Source organism: Protopterus annectens, chromosome 1.part2 (assembly GCF_019279795.1).
Source record: "Protopterus annectens isolate FY-2018-M chromosome 1.part2, PAN1.0, whole genome shotgun sequence".
In the NCBI taxonomy this organism is placed as follows: domain Eukaryota; kingdom Metazoa; phylum Chordata; order Ceratodontiformes; family Protopteridae; genus Protopterus; species Protopterus annectens.
In genome coordinates, this window is record NC_056727.1 from 232,904,988 (window position 1) to 232,926,941 (window position 21,954).

Sequence of the window (21,954 nt, forward strand, 5' to 3'; positions counted from 1 at the left end):
TTCAGAGTGGCCATTCACGTAGAGAATGAGCATTTAACTTCTAGCGACATGGACTCCGGGGGAGACAGTGTACTCTTATCAGGCCACACTGAAGTCTGATAATGTGGGCCATATAATTCAGCGCCCTTATACAAAAGGTGGCTGAAGCAAAAGTCTGCTTCCCCAGACGGTCCATCATCCTAGACTCTCAGTCTGGAGGATGGACCGTAGAAACTCTTTTGAGCTAGTTCTGTCTTCGTGGCTGCCGCTACCACCATGGCATCCACTGGGGACCCCTTGTTCCAGCTTGGTCTATCTACCAGCGGGCTCAAAATTTTATCTGGACACTTTGGAATTGGCTCCATGGTGTCCGTCTCTTTCCATGCCCTGTTGATAATGAATTCCACCAGGGGGTCTGCGGGGGGCATCCAAGGAGTAGATGAGCCCGTGTCGAATTCCTCCAGAAACACTGACTCGTCCAGGGAAGGTTTGGGGGCGGACCAACCCCCTGCTGGCGGAGGATATCCATGACATCCTCAGAGATATCCTCGGGGGGGTGATCTGGGGGAGCCTTCCCCTACTTGCAAGTCTGTATCCTCCGTGAGGGACTCGGGGGAGTCCAAGTGCCTCCTCTTGCACTTGCATTTGTGAGGAACCTCTTTGGTGGGACTCTACGGAGAGAGCTCACTAACAGCTTGCAGTTCCTTGAGGGGAACAGTCTGGGGCATGTCGAGCATGGGCTGTTCCTGCATGGGCAGAATGGCAGAAGACAGACTAAGAAAGTGGGTTGGGGCAGACTCCCAGGAGATGGTCAGGGTCCTCAATCCATTAGAGAGAACCCTCTCCACCACGTCAAATGCAGAGGGGGAGCATGCCTCCCGAGCCACTGAAAGAGAGGACGCTCTCCCCGGATCAGACATGGGGATCGGAGCAGAGCCTGAATGCGCCGAGACCCCAAAAGGTAGGCCGTGACCTGAGCAAGTCGGAGTCAAAGGAGAAAAACCCAACCCCTCAGATCAGATGGCCAGACTATGGCGTGATCTGACCCGATACACTCAGGGTAACTGCCAGCGTCGAGGTAGATGGTACCATCGGTGCAACCAACTCCGGAAACTTTCAGATCCAGGGACTTCGATACCTGAGGACGGATCGGAGAAATTGGGGCAAACAATGGTAGTAAACTCCCCCCCCTCCAGAGGTAGAAGCTGCCAGCAAGATCCCCATCTGAAGTGGGGTGCAAATAAACCTTTGCATCATCCTGCCCATGTCAGCTTCCGATAAACTCCTAGTCGACCTTGAAGAAGCCACCGATGCTGGCCAGGAAGGACTGTGAATAGAGGCCCTAGATGGAGGCCGAATCTCCTCCGGCTCCGGTGAAAACCTCGGAGAACAGAGTCGAGGGGAAGTCGGCCTGGTAATGACAGGTAGCTTGGGAGGAGGACCCACTGGATTTGAGCATTCCAGAGATCTCTTCCTTCCCTTCTCTCTGTCTATTCTAGACTCCCTTTCCCCAGGTCTGTGGTCAGAATGGTGAGTCCTGGCCTGAGAGGGAGGGGAGGACACAACAGTCGTGGTAGTAGCTGTCACAGCCGTGACCACAGAAACAATCGCAACAGAAGACGAGGAGGTGGCTGCCCTCCATACAGGGGAGAAGACTCTTCAAAATCAACTTGGCACTGCGGTCTTTCATGGCCCTGGGGTTAAACCCCATGTATATGGAGCAGTCGATGGATAAGTGAGCTGCCCCCAAACAATCAACAGAGTGTGGCCATCCGCAGGTGACAACTTATGGCCACACACACTGTGCATTTTCTAAAGATCAAGTTTTGTTGATCTGACAAAGCCAAACAGGTACAAGGTACCAAAGGCTGACAACACACACATGAGGCAGGGAAGGGGAAGAAGGCCTGCGCTAACTACACTACCTGAAAAACTCTACTTTCCTACTTTTATCATCTAACGGAGAACGTCAAGGGGAGGTAAGGAAAAAGGACCAAAGGTATACCAAAAAGCTTTACACACACAACCCCCCCCGAAAATTGTCCTACCAGCCTGGAGCTCAAGGGATCACGTTGTAGGCGAAGCCGTGACAAAAGAGATCTGAGGGAAGGAAGGAGATGCAGTGGTATTATGGGTAAGGGGAGAGGCTTGGAGCTCAGATCTAATGCTGGTGAAACTGCCATCTCAGATCTGGTCCAGATCCAAAGCTCCACCACACACACACACACACACACACACACACACACACACACACACACACACACACACACACACACACACACACAGGCTGATGACCATTGAAGTTAACTACTTCAGATCAGATGTTCTCATGTAGTTGTAGTTCAGCACATATGTTTGTTGGTAAGTCACTGGACAAAAATATGGCAGCAATAATACAGCTAGTATGACAACTCAGTCCCTAACTGTTTCAAAATATTCTGACCATACAATGGTAATAAGCATGTGCAATATAGAAGAAAAACACTTTTTAAAGCTTATCAAAAGTAATAAATATGGGTAATAAACACTCAAGCGGTGGAAATAAGTTAGTTACTCAGATGAATCATACTTGCATACATTTTACTGAGAGCTGTACACCACGCCGGAGAAAATAACTAGTTGATATCTGCTGCAGCAATACTTTGATGGAATTTTAAAAGGTTAGGTTTATGGGGGAGTGGTTCATCACGTTATATGCAGGCATTCATGAACCCCTGATTAAAAGGAGAGCTGTCACAACCGTTCTAAGTTAATTTCTTCTGAAGGCTCCAAATCTGGATAGGAAATAGAAAATACATCCCTGGGATTCCACCCGTGTCCCTGCCGGACAGGGGCATTGGGTGCTGCTTTGTCTGTGCATGGGCTAAACTCTTGGCTAGGCTTATAAAGGCCTCAGGGCCAATATAGCCTAGTAACATCGTATGATCCTATAAAAGGTAAAGTTCTAATAGGAGAGCAGACATATGTTAAAAATGGCTTGAACAACAGTTTTTAAAGACTTCTCTCCAGGCAACAAGTTGGTTCTATGAACTGCACACCTCCACCTGCAACATGCATTACCATTTAATGCTGCACTATGAAGGGGGTTATCCAATCAATTGCCCAATATACTCCTTATACCTGGCACAAATAAGGAATAAATGTGTCGGCAATCAGTGCAACTATTCTTTAGCTAGACATGCAAAAAAAAAAAAAAAATACACCTCACGTGATTTAAATTACCACAGCAAGAACAACTTCTCTTAGTATTTGCAAAGTCTGGGATAATGACATGGTGGTGGTGGGGGGTGACAAGTTCCCTTTTTCATTAGTTGATCTAACGCAAATTAAATACTGATGCATCAGTTCCTGTGATTTACTCACACAGCATATGAGGCAACTTTCTCAATGAAGTACAATGTGGTGAAAGAAAATTCTAATAAATGTATCTACAGTGACAGCCATGAAAACAAATTTAACATTCTGAGCTCTGGACTGGTTAGGTTTTCTAAGTATCTTAAGCTTGAATTACACAATTTATTTAAATGAACATTACATATAGAGGTTCTTCCTACGGTTATACTATTTTTGCAAACCTGAACAATTTATAACAAGCACCTTTCTAAGGCCAGGACTGACTGTTTAGGGTCCCATACACAAAAGGAGCAGCAGTGGAACATAGAAATATGACTTTCTACCAATTTAACATTTTCACAGACATTCCATGGAATGAGTTTTTTAAGGATGCACTTACTTTCATGACTATTAAAGCAATGCAGTTTTAATTTTGTACAGTGTTTTTGCTTGAAATGTAACAACGTACTGACAGAAAATGCAGTGTAACTGCTTTCCTTCAAGTACTTCTTTACTAAAGCAAGCTTAAACGTGTTTCAACTTCCCTTTCAGAGCTCACAGGAGTGCATTCTGACATCACTACGTACTGGTTACATGTCATTACGCAGCACAAGTTCAATTTCCTTTGATATATTATATACCGAAATCTTTGTGCAGGTCAAAATGTTTGCTAATGGGAAATTATAGCAGACATTCAAAATCTGCACTAAAACCTTGGTTCTGTACAGCTATTAAAACAATGCTTAAAAAACACTACTACCGAATTCTGTACAGATTATCTGAATGCAGACAAAAACATTTCTGGGTAAAACAGTTAATTTGTTTTGGGAACGGTTTCAGGTACCAACACAGTGAGACTAGGAGCCAAGGTCAGTCAGTTGAAAATGTACTGCAAATTTCTAAAAATCTACCAAGTGTTATACAAATTGCACTGCTTCTCAATTTTAAACAAATGGAAATGTACCAAGTACAATAAATTCTGAGTTACACATAGTTAAAACATTTTTGGTTAGTTGAACTGAACACACTGATGATCACTTCAGAAGAAACCCTTTAAAACAGCAGTGCAAATCTCAGACTTGTTTGGAAAATGAAGTTAATGAATCTGTACTGAAAATGTGGCTTGGACACTATTTGCCAGTGTACTGGACTGGGAATAGGTAAAAACAAAAATGTGGCCTGAACACTGCTTGTCGGTGTGCTTGACTGAGAAAAGATAGGGACAAGCAATGTCAAGTCTTCACACACTTCTCTTGGTCATACAGCTGCTTTGTGTTTCCCTCCACAACAGTTGCACATCACTCCACAGTGATGGCATGCTCGCAATGGCAAGTAACAGCACATTCCTGGAGCTACAAAAGAGAGGGCAATAAGAGCCATCCACCTAAGACAAAACTTTTCATCACTGGTATCACAGGAGCAAGGGTCTGAATAGTCTCCTTCTGGGTCAGACATACAATGATAAAGCATGGTGTCTGCGCACCACATGCAAGTTGCTCGATGGATGCATGTTCGAATTGGGTCTGGGGCATCCTGACACTGACCCCGTCCATTCTCCTCGTGATTGAACATATCTCTACAGTATACACATCTTGATCTTTCTCCATCTTCCTTCCGCCTCCTCCCTGTCACTGACATTGACGGCTGAGTCACTACAGCAGGACTTTTCAAGCCCTGTTCAAAACTTTCAATAGAAGGATAACTGTAGTCATGCTTTAAGGCATCACGTTTGGCAATATGCACATATGAGTCTCCTTCATCTTGGTCATTGCACTTCAAATTTCCAGGTGTATGTCTGTAGTCTTCATAACCAAGTTGCCAAGTTTTTTCTCTGGGATTAATACGGACAATTTCATCGTCATCATCTTGATAGCTTACATGATGGTAACTTTTCACCACAGGCTAAAAAGGAGGATGGAGGAGAGAAAAAGAACAGGTAAGAAACCTTTACAAAAATATTTTCAGTTAAGAGGCAATACCATCAAAGCTGACAAAATGTTAGGGCATACAAACAGTAATTTTTGTATAAAACAGATGTCTACTAGTTGATATACTGAATGTCGTGTGATGGGTAATACTTTTCCACCATTCAAAATCTGGCAAAATCTCTTGGGACTCGGGAAGGGCTGTGTAGCCATGCAAATACAGTTTGTAATATAATGCAATGTCTACAAGTCATTTTTTGCTTGCCAGTTCATGAACTTGCCTCTATCAAGTATGTTCTTGCAAATCAAGAAAACTGCACTGTGGATCTGCATCCTCCACCACTAAGTCAGTGGTAACACTTAGTACTTACAGCACTAGATCTTCAAGAGGAGGTCACTGTTACACACAATTCTAGCAAGTGAATTTAACGAAGCTACAAGTCTCTTTTTCAGGACAGAAATTGTCAAAGTTGTAGCATGTTCCTTGTGATGAACAAAAAAGGTCTCTCACATGCTAGGTACTGAAGCAAGGTGCTCCGTTACACTTTTAACATTGTACTACTTCCTGCTCGATTCTTCAAGCCAGAAAGTACAGTTGTGTACATTTACCATAAATGTAGATGTTCAAGTGTATTCACTGCTGCAGTCATCACACTTGGGTTATCTACCTGCAGGTAGCCCTCAATTGGCCCGAATACCAGAGACTTAATATTTCTGCATTGGATGTTGTCGCTCCAGGACTGACGTCAGGGGGTATAAAAACAGGCAGCCGATGCCATTACATCAGTTTTTCTTGCCCCAAATGTCAGGAGCCCCCCCCCCCCCAAATAGGGAGCTAGGTTATGGTGGAGAAAACACCAATAAAAAGTAAATTCCAATACCAATACCCCCAGAAGGGGTTAGTAATAGCCATAGATAGGGGGCTGGAGGGAGAGAAAACCAGGGGGCTGGAGGGAGAGAAACCAGGACTGCGACAGTGAATACACTCGAACATCTACATTTATGGTAAGTGTACACAACTGTACTATGTTCTTCGTGTTTCACTGTTGCAGTCATCACACTTGGGTGGATTCCCAAAGCTGAAGGATGGAGGCAGTCAAGAAGAGTTAGGGCTGGCTAGTATGCCTTGCAGGATTGCTGAAGTAAATCCTGCCCTGGATTTGGAAAAGATAGGCAGGTGGTGAAAGTGTGTACAGAACTCCAGCAAGCAGCCACCAGGATATCTCTGGTAGGGACTCCCATGAGAAATGCTGTAGAGGTATAAATTGCCCTAGTGGAACATGTTCTGACCCCCCGAGTGGTTGGTTTACCATGGTGCTTGTAGCAGAAATGGATGCAGTGTGCTATCCATTTGGAAATGGTTTGTTTTGAAATGGCCTTGCCCTCTGCCCCTGTTGCAAAGCTGACTAGTAACTGGTCAGATTTTCTGAAGGGCTTGGTCCTATCAAGGTAGGATCTGAGCTGCCTGTGCATGTCCAAGGAGTACAGGATCCTTTTCCCTTTATTTTGAGGATTAGGGAAGAAGGCTGGCAAAGGGATGGCTTGATTAAGAGTCACGCTGGACACCACTTGGGCAAAAAGGAAGGGTTAAGTCCTGAGGGAAACCCTGTCAGCATGGAAAATAATGAAGGGTTCCCAAAGCCATGAATGCTTGTAGCTCAGACACTCTTCTAGCTGAAATGATGGCTAGAAGCAAGGCTGTTTTCCAAGAGAGGAATTTTAACTCTGCTGATGCAGCAGGTTCAAATGGGGGAAGCGTGAGCTTTTCCAGTACAAAGTTAAGGTTAAGAGCAGGGGTGGGTGCTCTCCTTGGTGGCCTTAGGTTGTTTGCCTCTCTCAGGAACTGTTTGATAAGAGGGTGCGAGAATGGAGGTGACTCAGTGTTGTAATGAGCAGAAATGGCTGAGGGAGAAGGACAGGCCTTTGTGGAGTAGATTTGCTAGGTAATCCAGGATAAAAGGCAGAGACGGCAGTGTTGTGTCCTCTCCTTTAGAGTGAATCCATGAGCAGAACCTTTTCCACTTATCAGCACAGGATTTTCTTGTACTGGGTCTTCTGGTTTCAAGAACTACGTCCAGCACCTGTGTGCTTAAGGTTGCTGGGGGAGAATTCAAGGAATAAGCCAGGCTGCAAGATTCAGGGTTTGCAGTTGTGGATGCAGAATCTGTCCCTCCTACTGAGAAAGGAGGGTTGGATTCTGGTGTAGGTGTCAGGCTGCACAGGAGTGGGTACCAGTGCTGGCGTGGCCAGTCAGGGGCAATCAGAATTGTCCTTGGTCTGTTCTGCTTTATCTTGAGTAAAGCTCTTGAAAGGAGGGGCAGTGGGGAAAAGGCATAAATTGAGAGTTTTACCCACTGAAAAGATAGTGCATCCACTTTCCAGGCCCTGCTGTGAGGATTCCTGGTGCAGAATTTGCTGTGCTGGTGGTTGTAGAGGGAGGCAGAGAGATCCACCTCTGGGGTCCCCTATTTCTGAATCAGAAGGTTGAAGGTGCTGTGCTCCAATTGCCACTCGTGTGGATCTAGGAGATTTCGGCTCAAGTCATCTGCCAGCAAGTTTTCGCAGGAATTGAGCTTGCGGATGGACTTGAATGTCCAAGGCCGTGTTCCACAGGGCCATGGCTAGCCTGCAGAGTGGATAGGAATGGGTTCCCCCATGCTTGATGATGTACCACATAACTGTGGTGGTGTATGTTTTTATTAGCAGTTGTCCTGGAAAGATTAGGGATCTGAAAGCTGTCAGGGCATTCTGTACAGCTAACATCTCTTTGTGGTTGATGTGCAGATGAATCTGACTTGGGCTCCAGTGGCCCTGAATACATTTTCCATCCATGTATGCCCCCTAGGCATAGTCTGATGCATCTGGTTAGGGTCTGGGCAGCTTGGGGTTGAGTAAATGGCAGTCCCTTGTTGTGGTTACATGCTTCTGCCCACCAGAGGAACTCTGTCCTTAGACAGGGTATGATAGTAATGTTTCCAAGTCCTGAGAAAATTGGCACCAAATACTTTTTAAGTACCACTGGAGTTTCCTTGTATGCAGTCTTGCATATGGAATCAGCAGTATACAGAGGCCACGAACCCTAGGGCTTGCAGTATTTTTCTTGCAGATAGCTGGGTTCTGGTGGCCATTTGTTTGAAATAGTCTGTCAAGACAGACTTGTTTTTCTGAGGTGAGAAATGCCATCTGGGAAATTGTGTCCAAGCTTGCTCCCAGGAAAACAATATTTTGACTGGGTACCAGTTTTGATTTCTTTTCGTTGATGGTGTACACCCCAAGGAAGTGAGGTGTTTTTTCACAAATGTCAGGTGCTGCAGAAGAAATTCCTGACTGTCCACCTGAATCAGGCAGTCGTCCAAGTACGGGTAAATTTGGATATTTCTCTGTCTGCAGTATGCAATGGCTGGAGCCAGCATTTTGTGAATACTCTGGACGCAGTAGATAAGCCAAAGGGAAGTGCAGAGAAATGATAATGCATAGACCCTGCCCTGAAACGGAGACACTTCCTGCACGATTCCCTTATGGGGATATGCAGACAGGCTTCCTTTAAGTCTAAGGTGACTAACCAGGCATCCTTGGCTAGCATAGGAAGAAGCTGTTGCAGGGTAAGCATTTTGAATTTTAGTACCACCAGGAAGGTGTTGAGAATGGAAAGATCCAGGATTGGGCACTGTGAAGATTGGGGGAAGATGGGCGAAGGCTGCCAGCCTAGTCAAATAGAATTTGATACATAATTCTATCATTTTGTATATATGAATGTAAAATACAGGCTTGTGTTCTTAAATTAAAGAAAACAGTGTAAAATGTGAACTTCAAGATTGTTGCAACATTGCCATGTGCTGTAAGTAAAACTAAGCCAAGCATTTCAAATGTCCTTTGAAGTTAAAATTATCTAAATAGTGGTGCTGAAGCGACTGTCTTCTCAGGGGAAGGGGGAATCTGTATACTGGGACAAAGTGTTACTATACAGAGAGTGGACCCCTGAGGGAGGGATAGAAGGTGAGAGAGTACAGCAGTTGGTAGTGCCTAGAGCTTACAGTCTGGCACTTCTAGCCATAGCCCATAATATTCCCTTTGCAGGTTATATGGGCATAAAACGTACAAAAAGGCATATTATGCAAAACTTCTATTGGCCTGGAATTTCCAAAGATGTAACAGGGTACTGCAGGACCTGAGCGCAGTACCAAAAGGTAGGCAAGGCAGGAGAAGACAATGTGAGAGCTCCTTTGATGCTTTTGCCTGTGATTGAGGAGCCATTTCAGAGGGTAGCTATGGATATTGTGGGTCCTCCGAGTACCCCAAATTCCACAGGGGAAAAGTATATCCTAGTAGTATTGGATTATGCTACACAATACCCTGAGGCAGTGACTTTGTCTTCCACTGAGGCAGTGAAGGTGGCAAATGCTTTGCTAGAGATTTTCAGCAGGGGTAGGTTTCCCAAAAGATATACTGACTGACCGAGGTGCCAATTTCATGTCAGACCTGCTGGCTTGTCTGTGGAAGTCCTGTGGGGTGAAGCACATGAATACCACCCCTACCATCCCCAGACTATTGGCCTTGTTAAGAGGTTAAACTCTACAATCAAGTCCATGCTACGGGCATTTGCAGATCAGTTTACGAGGGAGTGGGACAAATATTTGCCCCAACTGTTTGCTTACAGAGAGTTTCTCCAGGAATCCACAGGTTTTTCACCCTTTGAGTTGCTGTATGGGCATAAGGTGAGGGGGGCTTCTAGATTTAATTCGAGATGAGTGGGAAGGTGAGTGAGAGTCTCATAAGGAGTCTGTTGTGGCATATGTCCTAAATTTCAGGACAAGGCTCAGGGAACTCATGGGCTTGGCCCAGGAGAACCTGGCAAACGCCCAACAACAGAAAAAGGTGTGGCATGACAGGAATGCTCGAGCTAGAGAGTATGCTGTGGGGCAGCAGGTAATGGTTCTCATTCCTGTCACACAGAACAAGCTGCAAGCAGCTTGGGAGGGACCCTACAAGGTGGTAAGAAAGGTAAGTGATGTTAATTACATGGTGGAAGTGCTACGCAGACGGCAGGGGCACAAATTGTACCATTTTAACATGATGAAACCTTACCATGATAGGGAAGCCCTTGTGCTAAGAATTTGCAGTGGACTGCAGGAGGAGTCTGAGGGAGATCTGGGGGCTGACCTCCTCAGTGAGGCTCAGGCCGACACCACAGTGGAAAGTATAGCAATGTCCCAGCAGCTATCTCCTATCCAGGTTTGAGAAATCTGAGCAGTGTTGAAGGAATTTGGGGACATGTTCACTGGTAAACCAGGGTGCACCCACTTGGTGCAGCACCAGGTGGATACAGGACCCCAAAGGCCCATTAGGCAGGCCCATTATAGGGTGCCTGAGAGAGTCAAACAGACCTTGGATAAGGAGGTACAGGAGATGTTGGAACTAGGGGTGATTCAAGAGTCCAACAGTCCCTGGGCCTTACCAGTGGTGCTGGTGCCAAAGGAGGATGGCAGCACCAGGTTCGGATTACAGGAAATTAAATAGTCACACAGAGTTGGATGCTTACCCCATGCCTAGGACAGATGAGACCCTAGAGCAGCTGGGTGAGGCTAAGTATCTTACAACCATTGATCTTATCAAGGGTTACTGGCAGGTGCCCTTGACTCCCAGTGCTAAAGAGAAGTCAGCCTTTGTGACTACTTTTGGCTTGTATGAGTTCACAAAGATGCCCTTTGGGATAAAGAATGCCACAGCAACTTTCCAGAGGCTGGTGGATAATATCCTAGCAGGAGGGTTTGCCCTTGCTTACCTAGATGATATTGCCATCTACAGCCATTCCTGGCCAGAGCACCTTCAGCAGGTCAAGGAGGTGCTGGGCAGACTACAGCGGGCAGGGTTGACCATTAAGCCGAGCAAATGTCAGGTGGGTATTGCAGAGGTCTCCTACCTAGGACATAGAGTGGGGAGTCGTAAGATAAGGCCAGAACCTGCCAAAGTAGAAGTTATTCAGGCATGGCCTGCACCTGTTACTAAAAAGCAGGTGAGGGCATTCTTAGGGACAGCAGGTTACTACAGAAAGTTCGCCCCCAGTTATAGTACCATAGCTGCTCCCCTCACAGACCTGACAAGGCAGAACAGGACAAATAAGGTAGTGTGGACTCCAGCATGTAAGAAGGCATTTCACAAGCTTAACGAAGCTTTGGGAGGACACCCTGTGTTAGCCAGTCCAGATTATAGCAAAGAATTTGTTGTGAAAGTGAATGCTTTGAACCATGGGGTGGGGGCTGTATTTAGCCATATTTCTTCAGAGGGGGAAGAGCACCCAGTGATTTATCTCAGTCGTAGGCTCCAATCCAGGGAAGAATGCTATGCAGCTGTAGAAAAGGAATGTCTAGCTATAGTGTGGGCTTTGCAGAAACTTCAGCCTTATCTGTATGGAAGAAAATTCACTGTAATGACAGATCAGAACCCTCTAACATGGTTAAACAGAGCCAGTCAGCAAAATGCCTAGTTGCTAAGATGGAGCCTGGGGTTGCAAGCATACATGTCAGTTGCAGCACCGCAGTGGGATTAGCAATGCCAATGCAGATGGGCTCTCAAGACAAGGAATGGGATGAGGTTACCCCTCAGATAGACCTAACCCTCTCAAGCGCGTTTCTCAAGGGTCACTTGAAAAACTAGCTTGAGTTCTCCAGGGGGGAAGAGATGTGAAGATTGGGGGAAGATGGGCGAAGGCTGCCAGCCTAGTCAAATAGAATTTGATACATAATTCTATCATTTTGTATATATAAATGTACAATACAGGCTTGTGTTCTTAAATTAAAGAAAACAGTGTAAAATGTGAACTTCAAGATTGTTGCAACATTGTCATCTGCTGTAAGTAAAACTAAGCCAAGCATTTCAAATGTCCTTTGAAGTTAAAATTATCTAAATAGTGGTGCTGAAGCGACTGGCTGAACACATTATTTCTATTGTCTAAACTTAAGGAATGATTGCTAGAGTGTACATGTGAAATGTCTTTTATTGTTGTAGTTTCCAGAGTAGGTGTTAGATTGCTAAATAATGCAGTTTGTTGGCCTGGGAACTTCAGACTTAGCGTCAAAATGATGTAATGTGTATACTGGGAATACCTAAGTGTCAAAATGATGTAATTTGGGAGTTGAGTTTAAAAACTATTGTAGAGTGAGAGACTGAGCATTTTGATCTTGATATCCCACTTATCAGCAGTCTGCCTGTTGTCTTATGTAAGTAGTGTCTTAGAAATATGTTTTCTTGTAGTAATAGCTAGGAACTTAGAAGAAAGTTAGACGTGTTTTTCTGTTATATCAGAACTTTCCTACTGTATTGTCTTAAGTTTCTGTGTGATCTCTGAACTCTTAAGATATCACTGTGTAGTACAATTTTCTTGTGTTTTAATTATTTATTATTAAATATTTTTAAACCCTTTATACGTGGCTGGTTTGTGTAGAGATAAGCTCTAGAGTACCTTGTATATTTATAGAGTTTATTGTAATAAGTCACTCTAATAAGCCTTAGACTGAATAGTCACATTACCAATTGGATAATAAGCACAGTAATAATTGGACACCCTTTTAAGGGCCTTTGGGTAGCTGATAAGTATTAGCTGGTGGTGGCAGAAATTACTACCGTAAAGGTGCACAGCTGGAGAATCTGTGTCAGGCTTTCCCAGGAGTGCCTGTGAAGTTGTATAAATACTTATCTCAAAGTGTGTGTTGTGTGTGATCTACCTGGGCAGGGACATGAAGCACTGGTGGGACAGAGAAGGTACTGGAGGTTAGCTTGACAGCTAGGCTGAGAACTGGACCCTATAGCTGTGCCAGTGGGGAGTCTTATTGGGGACCTGGTGAGCAAGGGAGCAACAAGCCCCAGACTGTGACCTCTGTGTGCACTTAAGGGAAATTGTACTTTACTGTGTGTATTTGTTATCCTTTCCTCTTATATGAGACGCCCTCCCTGGTGTTAGTGGTGAGGATTGAGGCTCCTTGACTGCTGGGCCAGGGCACGGTCATCACAGGCACCAAGAGCTCTCTTTCCTGGGTACCAGGAAGAGTCTGGAGTAGAATCCTTGACCCCCCCTGTTCTACTGGAACCGGCTGAATAGCTCTGACATTGAGTAGGGAAAGTACTTGGTTTTGAGCCTCTGCCCACTGGTTTGGAGGAATGTCTGGAAACCCGCTTGGGGGTGGCAGTGAATGGAAATAAAATTTGTACTCCTGGGATACAATGTTGAGGACCCACCAATCCTGAGTGATGGACATCCAGTACTTCTGCATGAAAGGCAAGTTTTCCTCCTAGGGGCACAAGAAATTGGGCAGGGCTGGGGATTGGAGTAAAGAAGTCATTGTGAGCTTTTTCCGTAAGGAGGTAGCTTACCACTCCCTGCTTTAAGAGTGGGGGCACTCCATTGCTTAGATCTCTGCATACCCTGAGACTGTAGTCTGGGTGGTCTGTTTCCCCTAGGTGTGGTTTGAGAAGGCCTGGAGGGGGCTGGAAAGGACCAGTGTTTGGAAGGGCAATGCCTACTGAATCTAAGGGGTTGCACTTGTAAGAATTCTTTGTCATCATAGATTTATCTTTTTCTTCCATCTTTTTAAGAACCACTTCTGCTTTGGTGGTACCATACAAACAGTCCTTATTCAAAGGAGCATCTGGTAACTTTGATTTGACATGGTCTGGCAAGGTCTGCTCCTTCAGCCAAGCATGTCTTTTCAGTATAGAGCCAGTGACAACTGCCCGGCAAGATGCTTCTAGGGCATCAAAGCCACACTGCAAAGTATGCTTGCTGACTTGGCTTGCCGAGTGCATAAGCTCCTGCAATTCTTTATTTTCTGCACAGTCTGAAAATGTTGCCACTTTTTGTTTAATAAGTTCCATAACATGTAGCTGGTACTTCAGCATGTGAAACTAACAATTCAATGCCCTAACAGCAAGAGTTGCAGAGGTATATACCTTCTTACCCCATCTGTCCAAAGCTGTGGAATCCCTGTCCAAAGGGGTGGGATTATTGGCTGTAGTAACCTTGATACCTTTAGATCCCTGGGAAATGATCTCTGGGTCAGCAGTAGGATTCTTGAAAATAAATTTGTGAGCATCAGGTACTCTGTAGTACCTGTCTGGTTTCCTAGTGACAGTAAGTTAAGTGTCAGGAGTAAGACTGGATTCCATAAAAACATCATCCACAACATCCAGAACAGGGAGTACTGCTAAGGGCCTGTGTTGAGGCAACTCTAGAAATTCTCTGAGTCTCTTTTTGGACTGAGGATAGTCTTGGCATTCCCAGTGGAAATGCTCTCGTAAGATATGCAAGGTTTCAACAAAAGAAAAATCCTCTGGAGGGGAAGCAGACGGAATGGATTCCTCTGCATCTGAATCCTCATAAGCAGATAAAGGCATGTCTTCATAATCAGAAATTTCAGTCTCATCGGACTGCTGGTCTGTAGAAGCTGAAGGGGACTGGACTCTTGTCTCTTAGCAGGGGAAGTCTGACTTACCCTAATCAGCATAATAAGGTCTTCAGCCATTCTAAGCATTTGTTTTGGTGGCATGGGAGGAGGTGCATGCACTTTGGTAGTCGGTTTTCTAGGTGTAGTGTGTACTCTGGGTCTAAGAAACTCAGTAGTTTTGGTTAAAGTCGTCAGAGTTGAACATCGGTTGAGCAAATAACTGCCTCAGAAGCTGGTGCCTGCTCAGCAGCTCCGGACACATCCAAGGTAGAGACATCCGCATGTTCCATAGTCGAAAAGTCTCGTGACATACCGGACTCTGCATGGGTCTCAGTAGAGGCCTGCGAATCTACTGAAGTGGGCATCAGGGGCTGCGAAAGCACTTCACTGAGTACCGGTGGACTGGCGAGCGGAAGCATTGCTGGCAGTTTTGGACCTATGCGGTCTGTCTTTATCTCTGCGTTTTTTCGGAATATCGGTAGTCGGATGGCTTACCGAAGCCATTTCAGAATACGGAGTTCGAGAGAGAAAGAATTTAGCGACAAAGAGCCCAATGACAAATTGTCCAGGTGTTAAATAAGGCACAAAACCAACAGCAAGGGACGCTGTGGTCTGGGCCTAAACAGGTGATGCAGTAAGAATGAAAATCTCTGTGAGGTATTTGCTTTCCACAGGCAAGACAACTCAACTTTTTCTGACATCGGTTAGAGCAAGAAAAACGGATCCCCAATGGGGTACTTAGCTTTAGAACACTTCAGGATTATTAAATTTGTAAACGAAAATTCAGGGTAGCAGCCAACCGGCACTTGCGAACTGCTTCTGCTTCGGGCTCTTCGGCAAGAAAGACTAATGTAATGGCATCGGCTATCTGTTTTTTAAACCCCTGATGACCTGACGTCAGTCCTGGAGTGACAGCATCTTACGCAGAAATACTAAGTCTCTGGTATTCAGGCCAACTGAGGGCTACCTGCAGGCAGATCAAGTACAGCTGTGTACACTTACCATAAATGTAGATGTTCGAGTGTATTCACTGTTGCAGTCATCACATTTGGGTTACCTGCTTGCAGTAGCCCTCAGTCAGCCTGATTAACAAAGTCTTGGGTTCTGCGTCGGTTGCTGTCCCTTCTTTGACGTCAGGTTGTCAGGGGTATAAAACATGCAGCAGATGCCATTACATCAGTTTTTCTTGCCCCAGATGTCAGATGCCCCGCTAATGGGAAGCAATTAAATCTATAAATATTCAAGGTTATACCTCAAACAAAAAAGCAAATACACCAAAAAGCTTTTGAGCATAATAAAGGAGAGTAGAGATATAGCCAAAAGAAGTAAGGGGGCCGGAGGGAGGGTAACCAGGACTGCAACAGTGAATACACTCGAACATCTACATTTATGGTAAGTGTAGACAACTGTACTATGCTCTTCGTGTTTCACTGTTGCAGTCATCACATTTGGGTAGATTCCCAAAGCTAAGGATGGGAGGAGGAAATTAGATAGCATTAAGACCAGCTATAAGGCCCTGCAAGACTGTAGTGGCAAAGCCAGCTCTAGATTTAGAGAAAATTGTCAGATGGTAATGCTTGGTAAAAGCATGTACAGAACTCCAGGTAGCAGCTTCTAGGATGTCACTGGTAGGGACGCCTCTGAAAAAGGCTGTAGAGGTAGATGCAGCCCTGGTTGAGTGGGGTCTGATCCCCTGTGGGATAGGTTTTCCATGGTGCTTGTAGCAGAAATGAATGCAATGGCCTATCCATTTGGAAATGGTTTGCTTTGAAATAGCCTTCCCTTCTGCCCCTACAGCAAAATGCCACCAGCAGTTGTTCAGATTTCCTTTGAGATTTAGCCCTGTCCAAGTAGAATCTAAGTTGTCTGTGCACATCTAATGACTGCAATATCCGTTTCCCTTTGTTCTGTGGATTAGGAAAGAAGGTTGGCAAATGAATGGACTGATTAAGGGCCACACTGGATACCACCTTGGGCATGAAGGGGGGATTGGTCCTGAGGGACACCCTGTTCGCATGAAAGATGATGAAAGGCTCCACTGCCATAAGGGCCTGTAATTCAAATACCCTTCTTGCTGAAGTGATTGCTAAAAAGAAAGCCATTTTCCAAGAAAGGAATTTTAAGTGTGCAGTAGCAGCTGGCTTGAAAGGGGGGAAGAGTAAGTTTCTCCAATACAACGTTAAGGTCCCAGGCTGGAGTTGGAGCTCTCCTGGGTGGTCGTAAATTTATGGCTCCTCTGAGGAACTGCTTGAACAGTGGATGAGAGAAGAGGGGAGGTTCTGTGTTATAATGAGCTGAAATGGCTGAGGCGTGAATTTTGATGGATTAGAAAGACAGGCCCTTGTGAAGCATCTCAGTTAAGTATTGTAATATCTGAGGTAAACTGGGCACTGCTGTGCTCATCCCTTGAGATGGTTCCAGGCACAGAATCTTCTCCATTTTTCAGCATAAGATTTTCTAGTACTAGGCCTCCGTGCCTCTAAAATAATATCCATCACTGGTTTACTGAAGGATGGTAAAGGAGAGATTAGGTAATTAGCCAGGCTGCTTCAGTGTTTGAAGGTGAGGGTGCAGAATCTGGTTTGCCTGTTGAGACAATAGGGTAGGAGTCTGAGGCAGGTGCCATGGGGCCAACAGTGACACATTGCACAAGTGGTACCAGTGTTGGCATGGCCCATCCGGTGCAATCAAAATCGTCCTTGGTTTGTCTTGTTTGATCTTTAGTAGTACTTTGGAGAGCAGAGGTAGAGGAGGAAAGGCATAAACTGATAGGTTTTTCCAGCTGAAGGACAGAGCACCCACTTTCCAAGCTTGTTTGTGTGGAGTCCTTGTGCAAAATCTGTCCGATTGATAGTTCTGGGGGGATGCAAATGGGTCTATATCTGGGCTCCCCCATTTGCCTGTCAACATGTTGAAAATCCTTGGTTCCAGTTTCCACTTGTGTGGGTCCATGAGGTTTCTGCTTAGTTCATCTGCCAGTGTGTTTAGTTTTCCTGGCAGGAATTGAGCTTGTACATGCACTTGGTAGCTCAGGGCTGTGTTCTACAATGCTATAGCTAGTCTGTAGAGGGGTAAGAATGTGTGGCCCCCTGCTTGTTTATGTACCACATAACAGTGGTGTTGTCCGTCTTTACCATTAATTTTCCTGGAAGAATGTGGTCCTTGAAGGCTGTCAGAGTATTCTGTACAGCTAACATTTCTTTTTGATTGACATGCAGATGCATTTGACTTGGGTTCCATTTGTCTTGAATGCACTTCCCTGCCAGGTGAGCCCCCCATGCATAGTCTGATGCATCTGTTGTTAGGGTTTGGTTGGCAGGGAGTAGTGTGAATGGTAGTCCCTTGTTTTGGTGGCAGGACTCTGCCCACTAAAGGAACTCTAGGTGTAGGCAAGGTATGATAGGAATCTGTTGACACTATAGGCTTTTTAGATACCACTGTAGTTTCCTCATATGCAGTCTTGCATATGGAATTAGAAGAATGCAGGAGGCCATGAACCCCAAAGGCTTGTAGTATTTGCCTTGCAGATAGCAGGGATTTTGTGGCCACTTGTTTGAAGTAGGCTGTCAAAAGAATTTGTTTCTCTGGCGTAAGGAAAGCCATCTGGGAAGTTGTATTCAAGCTTGCTCCCAGGAATATAATTTGACAGGGTACCAGGTGTGATTTATTTTCATTTATGGTGTACCCCAGACAAGTTAGCACCCTTGGTACAAAGGCCAGATGCTTTATAAGTATGTCCTGGCTTTCTGCCTGAATTAGACAATCGTCCAGATATGGGTATATTTGAATATTTCTTTGCCTGCAAAATGCAATGACTGGAGATGCACTTTGTGAATACACTGGGCGCAGTAGATAAGCCAAAGGGCAGTGCAGAAAACTGATAGTGTATGTAGCCTGCTTTGAAGCGTAGGTATCTTCTGCAAGATTCCCTAACTGGGATGTGCAGGTATGCTTCCTTTAAATCTAGTGTTGCCAACCAGGCATCTTTGCCTAGCATAGGGAGCAACTGGTGAAGAGTCAGCATCTTGACTTTTGGAATCACTAGAAAGGTGTTTAAAGTAGACAGGTCCAGGATAGGACGCCATGAATTATCTTTTCTGGGTACCAGGAAAAGTCTAGAGTAGAAACCTTGTTCCTTTTCCTCTTCTGGTACCAAATGAATAGCCCCCATGCTTGAGAGAGAGGATGCTTGCTTTTGGGCCTCTGCCCACTGATTTGGGGGTAGATCTGGCCACCTGCTTGGTGTTGGTAATGTGTGGAAGTGAAATCTGTATCCTTGGGACACTATTTAAAACCCATTTGTCCTGGGTAATGAGTTCCCAGTTCTTTGCATGAAGAGCAATCTTTCCCCCCAAAGGGGCAATCAGTTGGGAAGTGCTTGGCAGTTTTAAAAATAAGTCACTGAGACAGTTTACCATAGGGGGGAGTTTTATTACACCCAGATTTGGAAGTGGAGGCCCCCCACTGCTTAGTCCTGTGCATACCCTGGGACTGAAGCCTGGGAGCTCTGCTGGCTCTGGGTTTGGACTGAGAAGGTCTGGAAGAGGCAGGAAAGAACCAATTCCTGGAAAGCCAATGCCTACTAAACCATGGAGATTGTACTTGTAAAAAATCTATAACAGTTTGCATAGATTTAGCTTTTTCCTCCATTTTTTTTTAAGAACTTCTTCTGCTTTGTTGCCAAACAGGCGGTCCTGGTTTAAGGGAGCATCCAGTAATTTCGCTTTAACATGATCTGGCAAGTATTGCTCCTTAAGCCAAGCATGCCTTCTAAGTACAGACCCAGTTACAGCAGCCCTGCAAGATGCCTCTAGTGAATCAAAACCACATTGCAAATTATGTTTTCCAACTTGTTCAGCTGAATGCAGTAAATCCTTATTTTCAGCACAATCAGGAATCAACATCAGTTTCTGTTTAAGCAATCCAATAATATACTGCTGATGTTTTAACATATGAAACCGCAGTTTAAGGCTCTAATGGCCAAAGTTGCAGAAGTGTACACCTTCTTAACCCATCTATCCAGCACCCTGGAGTCTCTATCAGAGGGGGTAGGATTTTTGGCAGTAGCAGCTTTAATGCCCTTGGGCCCCTGAGAAATGATCTCAGGATCCACAGTAGGATTTTTAAAAAGGAACTTGTGAGAGTCAGGGACCCTGTAATATCTATCAGGTTTTCTGGGAGCAGGAGGTAAAGAGTCAGGGGCCAAGCTACATTTCAAAAAGTCATCATCAACAATGTCTAGTACAGGAGGTATGGCTAAAGGCCTGTGCTGGGGCAAGAGTAAGAAATCCCTAAGCCTCTTTTTAGAATCAGAAAAATCCTGACTTTCCCACAAAAATGCTCCCTGAGGGTATGCAAGGTTTCACCAAGAGAGAAATCCTATGGGGGGGAAGCAGAGGGAATAGAGTCCTCAGCATCAGAATCCTCATAGGTAGATAAGGGTAAATTCCTGGTCATCAGAGGAAATAGAAAATTCAGAATCCTTATCAGAAGTATCATAAGCAAACTCAGTCCTGGGTCTCTAAGAGGGGAAAGGTTGGCTTTCCCTGATTAAAGTAATAAAGTCTTCAGCCATTCTTATTTGTTTTTAGGCATAGAGGCCTGGCCATGCGGTCTGGGCATCAGTTTTCTAGGCATGGTTTGAGTTTTAGGCCTTGAAGAAGAAGATGGCGTCAGTTTAATACCCAAGTCAGTAGGCCTGAATACACCCTCAGAAGCCGGTGCCTGCACAGCAGCTCCAGACCCATCCAAGGTAGACACATCCGCAGGTTCCACAGTTGAAGCATCTTGCAGCATACCGGACTCCGAATGGGTCTCAGTAGAGGCCTGCGAATCTGAAGTAGCGAGTATCAGGGACTGCGAAAGTGCCTCACTGAGTACCGGCGAACTGGCGACTGGCTTTGGAGAAGCGGTTTCGGCAGCTTTGGACCTTGGCGACCTGTCTGTGTATCTTTGCGTTTTTTCATAATGTCGGTAGTCGGGTGGCTTACTGAAGACATACCGGGACAACTAAACCGAGCACCAAAATATTTAGAAGCGTAATATACAGACGATGGATAGCTTGTGGTTTAAATAAGGCACAAAACCGACAGCAAGGTACGTCGTTGGTCAGGGCCTAGGCAAGGAATACATTACGAATGAAAATCTTTATGAGGTATTTGCTTTCCACAAGTAATGCAATTATTTATTTTTACTGACATTGGTTTAGAACAAGAAAAAGTTTCCACAACATGGTACTTAGCTTTTAGTTGAAGACTTCGGTTCTGAAACTCGAAAACGAAAATTTCAGGAGTCGGCCAACCGGCACTTGCGAACTGCTTCTACTTCGGGCACCGCACGGCAAGAAAGACTGATGCAATGGCGTCGGCTGCATGTTTTGTACCCCTGATGACCTGATGTCACGGAAGAAGGGGCAGCAACAGACGCAGGACCCAAGACTTTAATCAGGCCGACTGAGGGCTACTGCAAGCAGATAACCTAAATGTGATGACTGCAACAGTGAAACATGAAGAACATCCCAAGTGTGACGACTGCAACAGTGAAACAAGAACATCTGCCTGCAGGGATTAGTGCTTATGGTAGGGCAATAGGTTTGCCAGCATAATGTAAAATATCCATGCAAGTATTCTCAGAAAATAATCTGATCAAGAAAGTGTAAATAAGCAATGCAAAAGGTTATCAATTTGCCTAAAACACATATATGTCGAAGATATTTTCCTCCTTGGGGGAGAAAAAAAGACCTTAATGTGAAAAATTTTTACTGACACTTCAAAACAGAATCAAATGTAAGGCATCTGACAAGGCGATATGCATAACAATTGCCCAAAATACAGGACAGAGTGCAAATGATGCCCTTCTAATAAAAGCATTAGTCTCATTTACTTGTAATGCAAGTTAGTAAAATCTTCAGCATTAAGATATTGGAATAAAATGACATCAGCAAGCCTCTACGAATACACTGAAAAAGGCTCTGAGTATAATTACATCCAGCATCAGAGCAAAATTTAAAGCCAATATTACACTCCATTTCCTGATACGCAGGGAATAAAAAGTTCTTCAGTATATATATTTTTAATTGTACACTGGCTAGTTTAAGAATCTTAATACTTTCAAATTAACAGGTTTTAAGGAAGAGTTCATATGTATGACCATAAGCAAAGAAAAGTTGCTGCAATTAAAGTATCGCAGTAAATTTCTTGACAGTAGTTGTCAAAAATAACTGCCCAAGTCTTTATAAGAAAACACATGAATGAAATCTTCAAAAGTACACAAAGGGGTGT

General features: G+C 44.8%; 1 protein-coding gene across 1 annotated transcript in view; it reads right to left on the reverse strand.

Annotated features, from left to right (window-relative positions):
* Positions 1–3,379: 3,379 nt before the first annotated feature.
* The window catches only part of SPRED2 (sprouty related EVH1 domain containing 2), a 575,527-nt gene continuing 556,952 nt past the window's right edge, over positions 3,380–21,954 (reverse strand). The window contains exon 6 of the mRNA XM_044055771.1: positions 3,380–5,214. Within this exon, the coding sequence (XP_043911706.1) occupies positions 4,570–5,214 (645 nt within the window). The 3' untranslated portion in view covers positions 3,380–4,569. The remainder of the gene's footprint in view (positions 5,215–21,954) is intronic.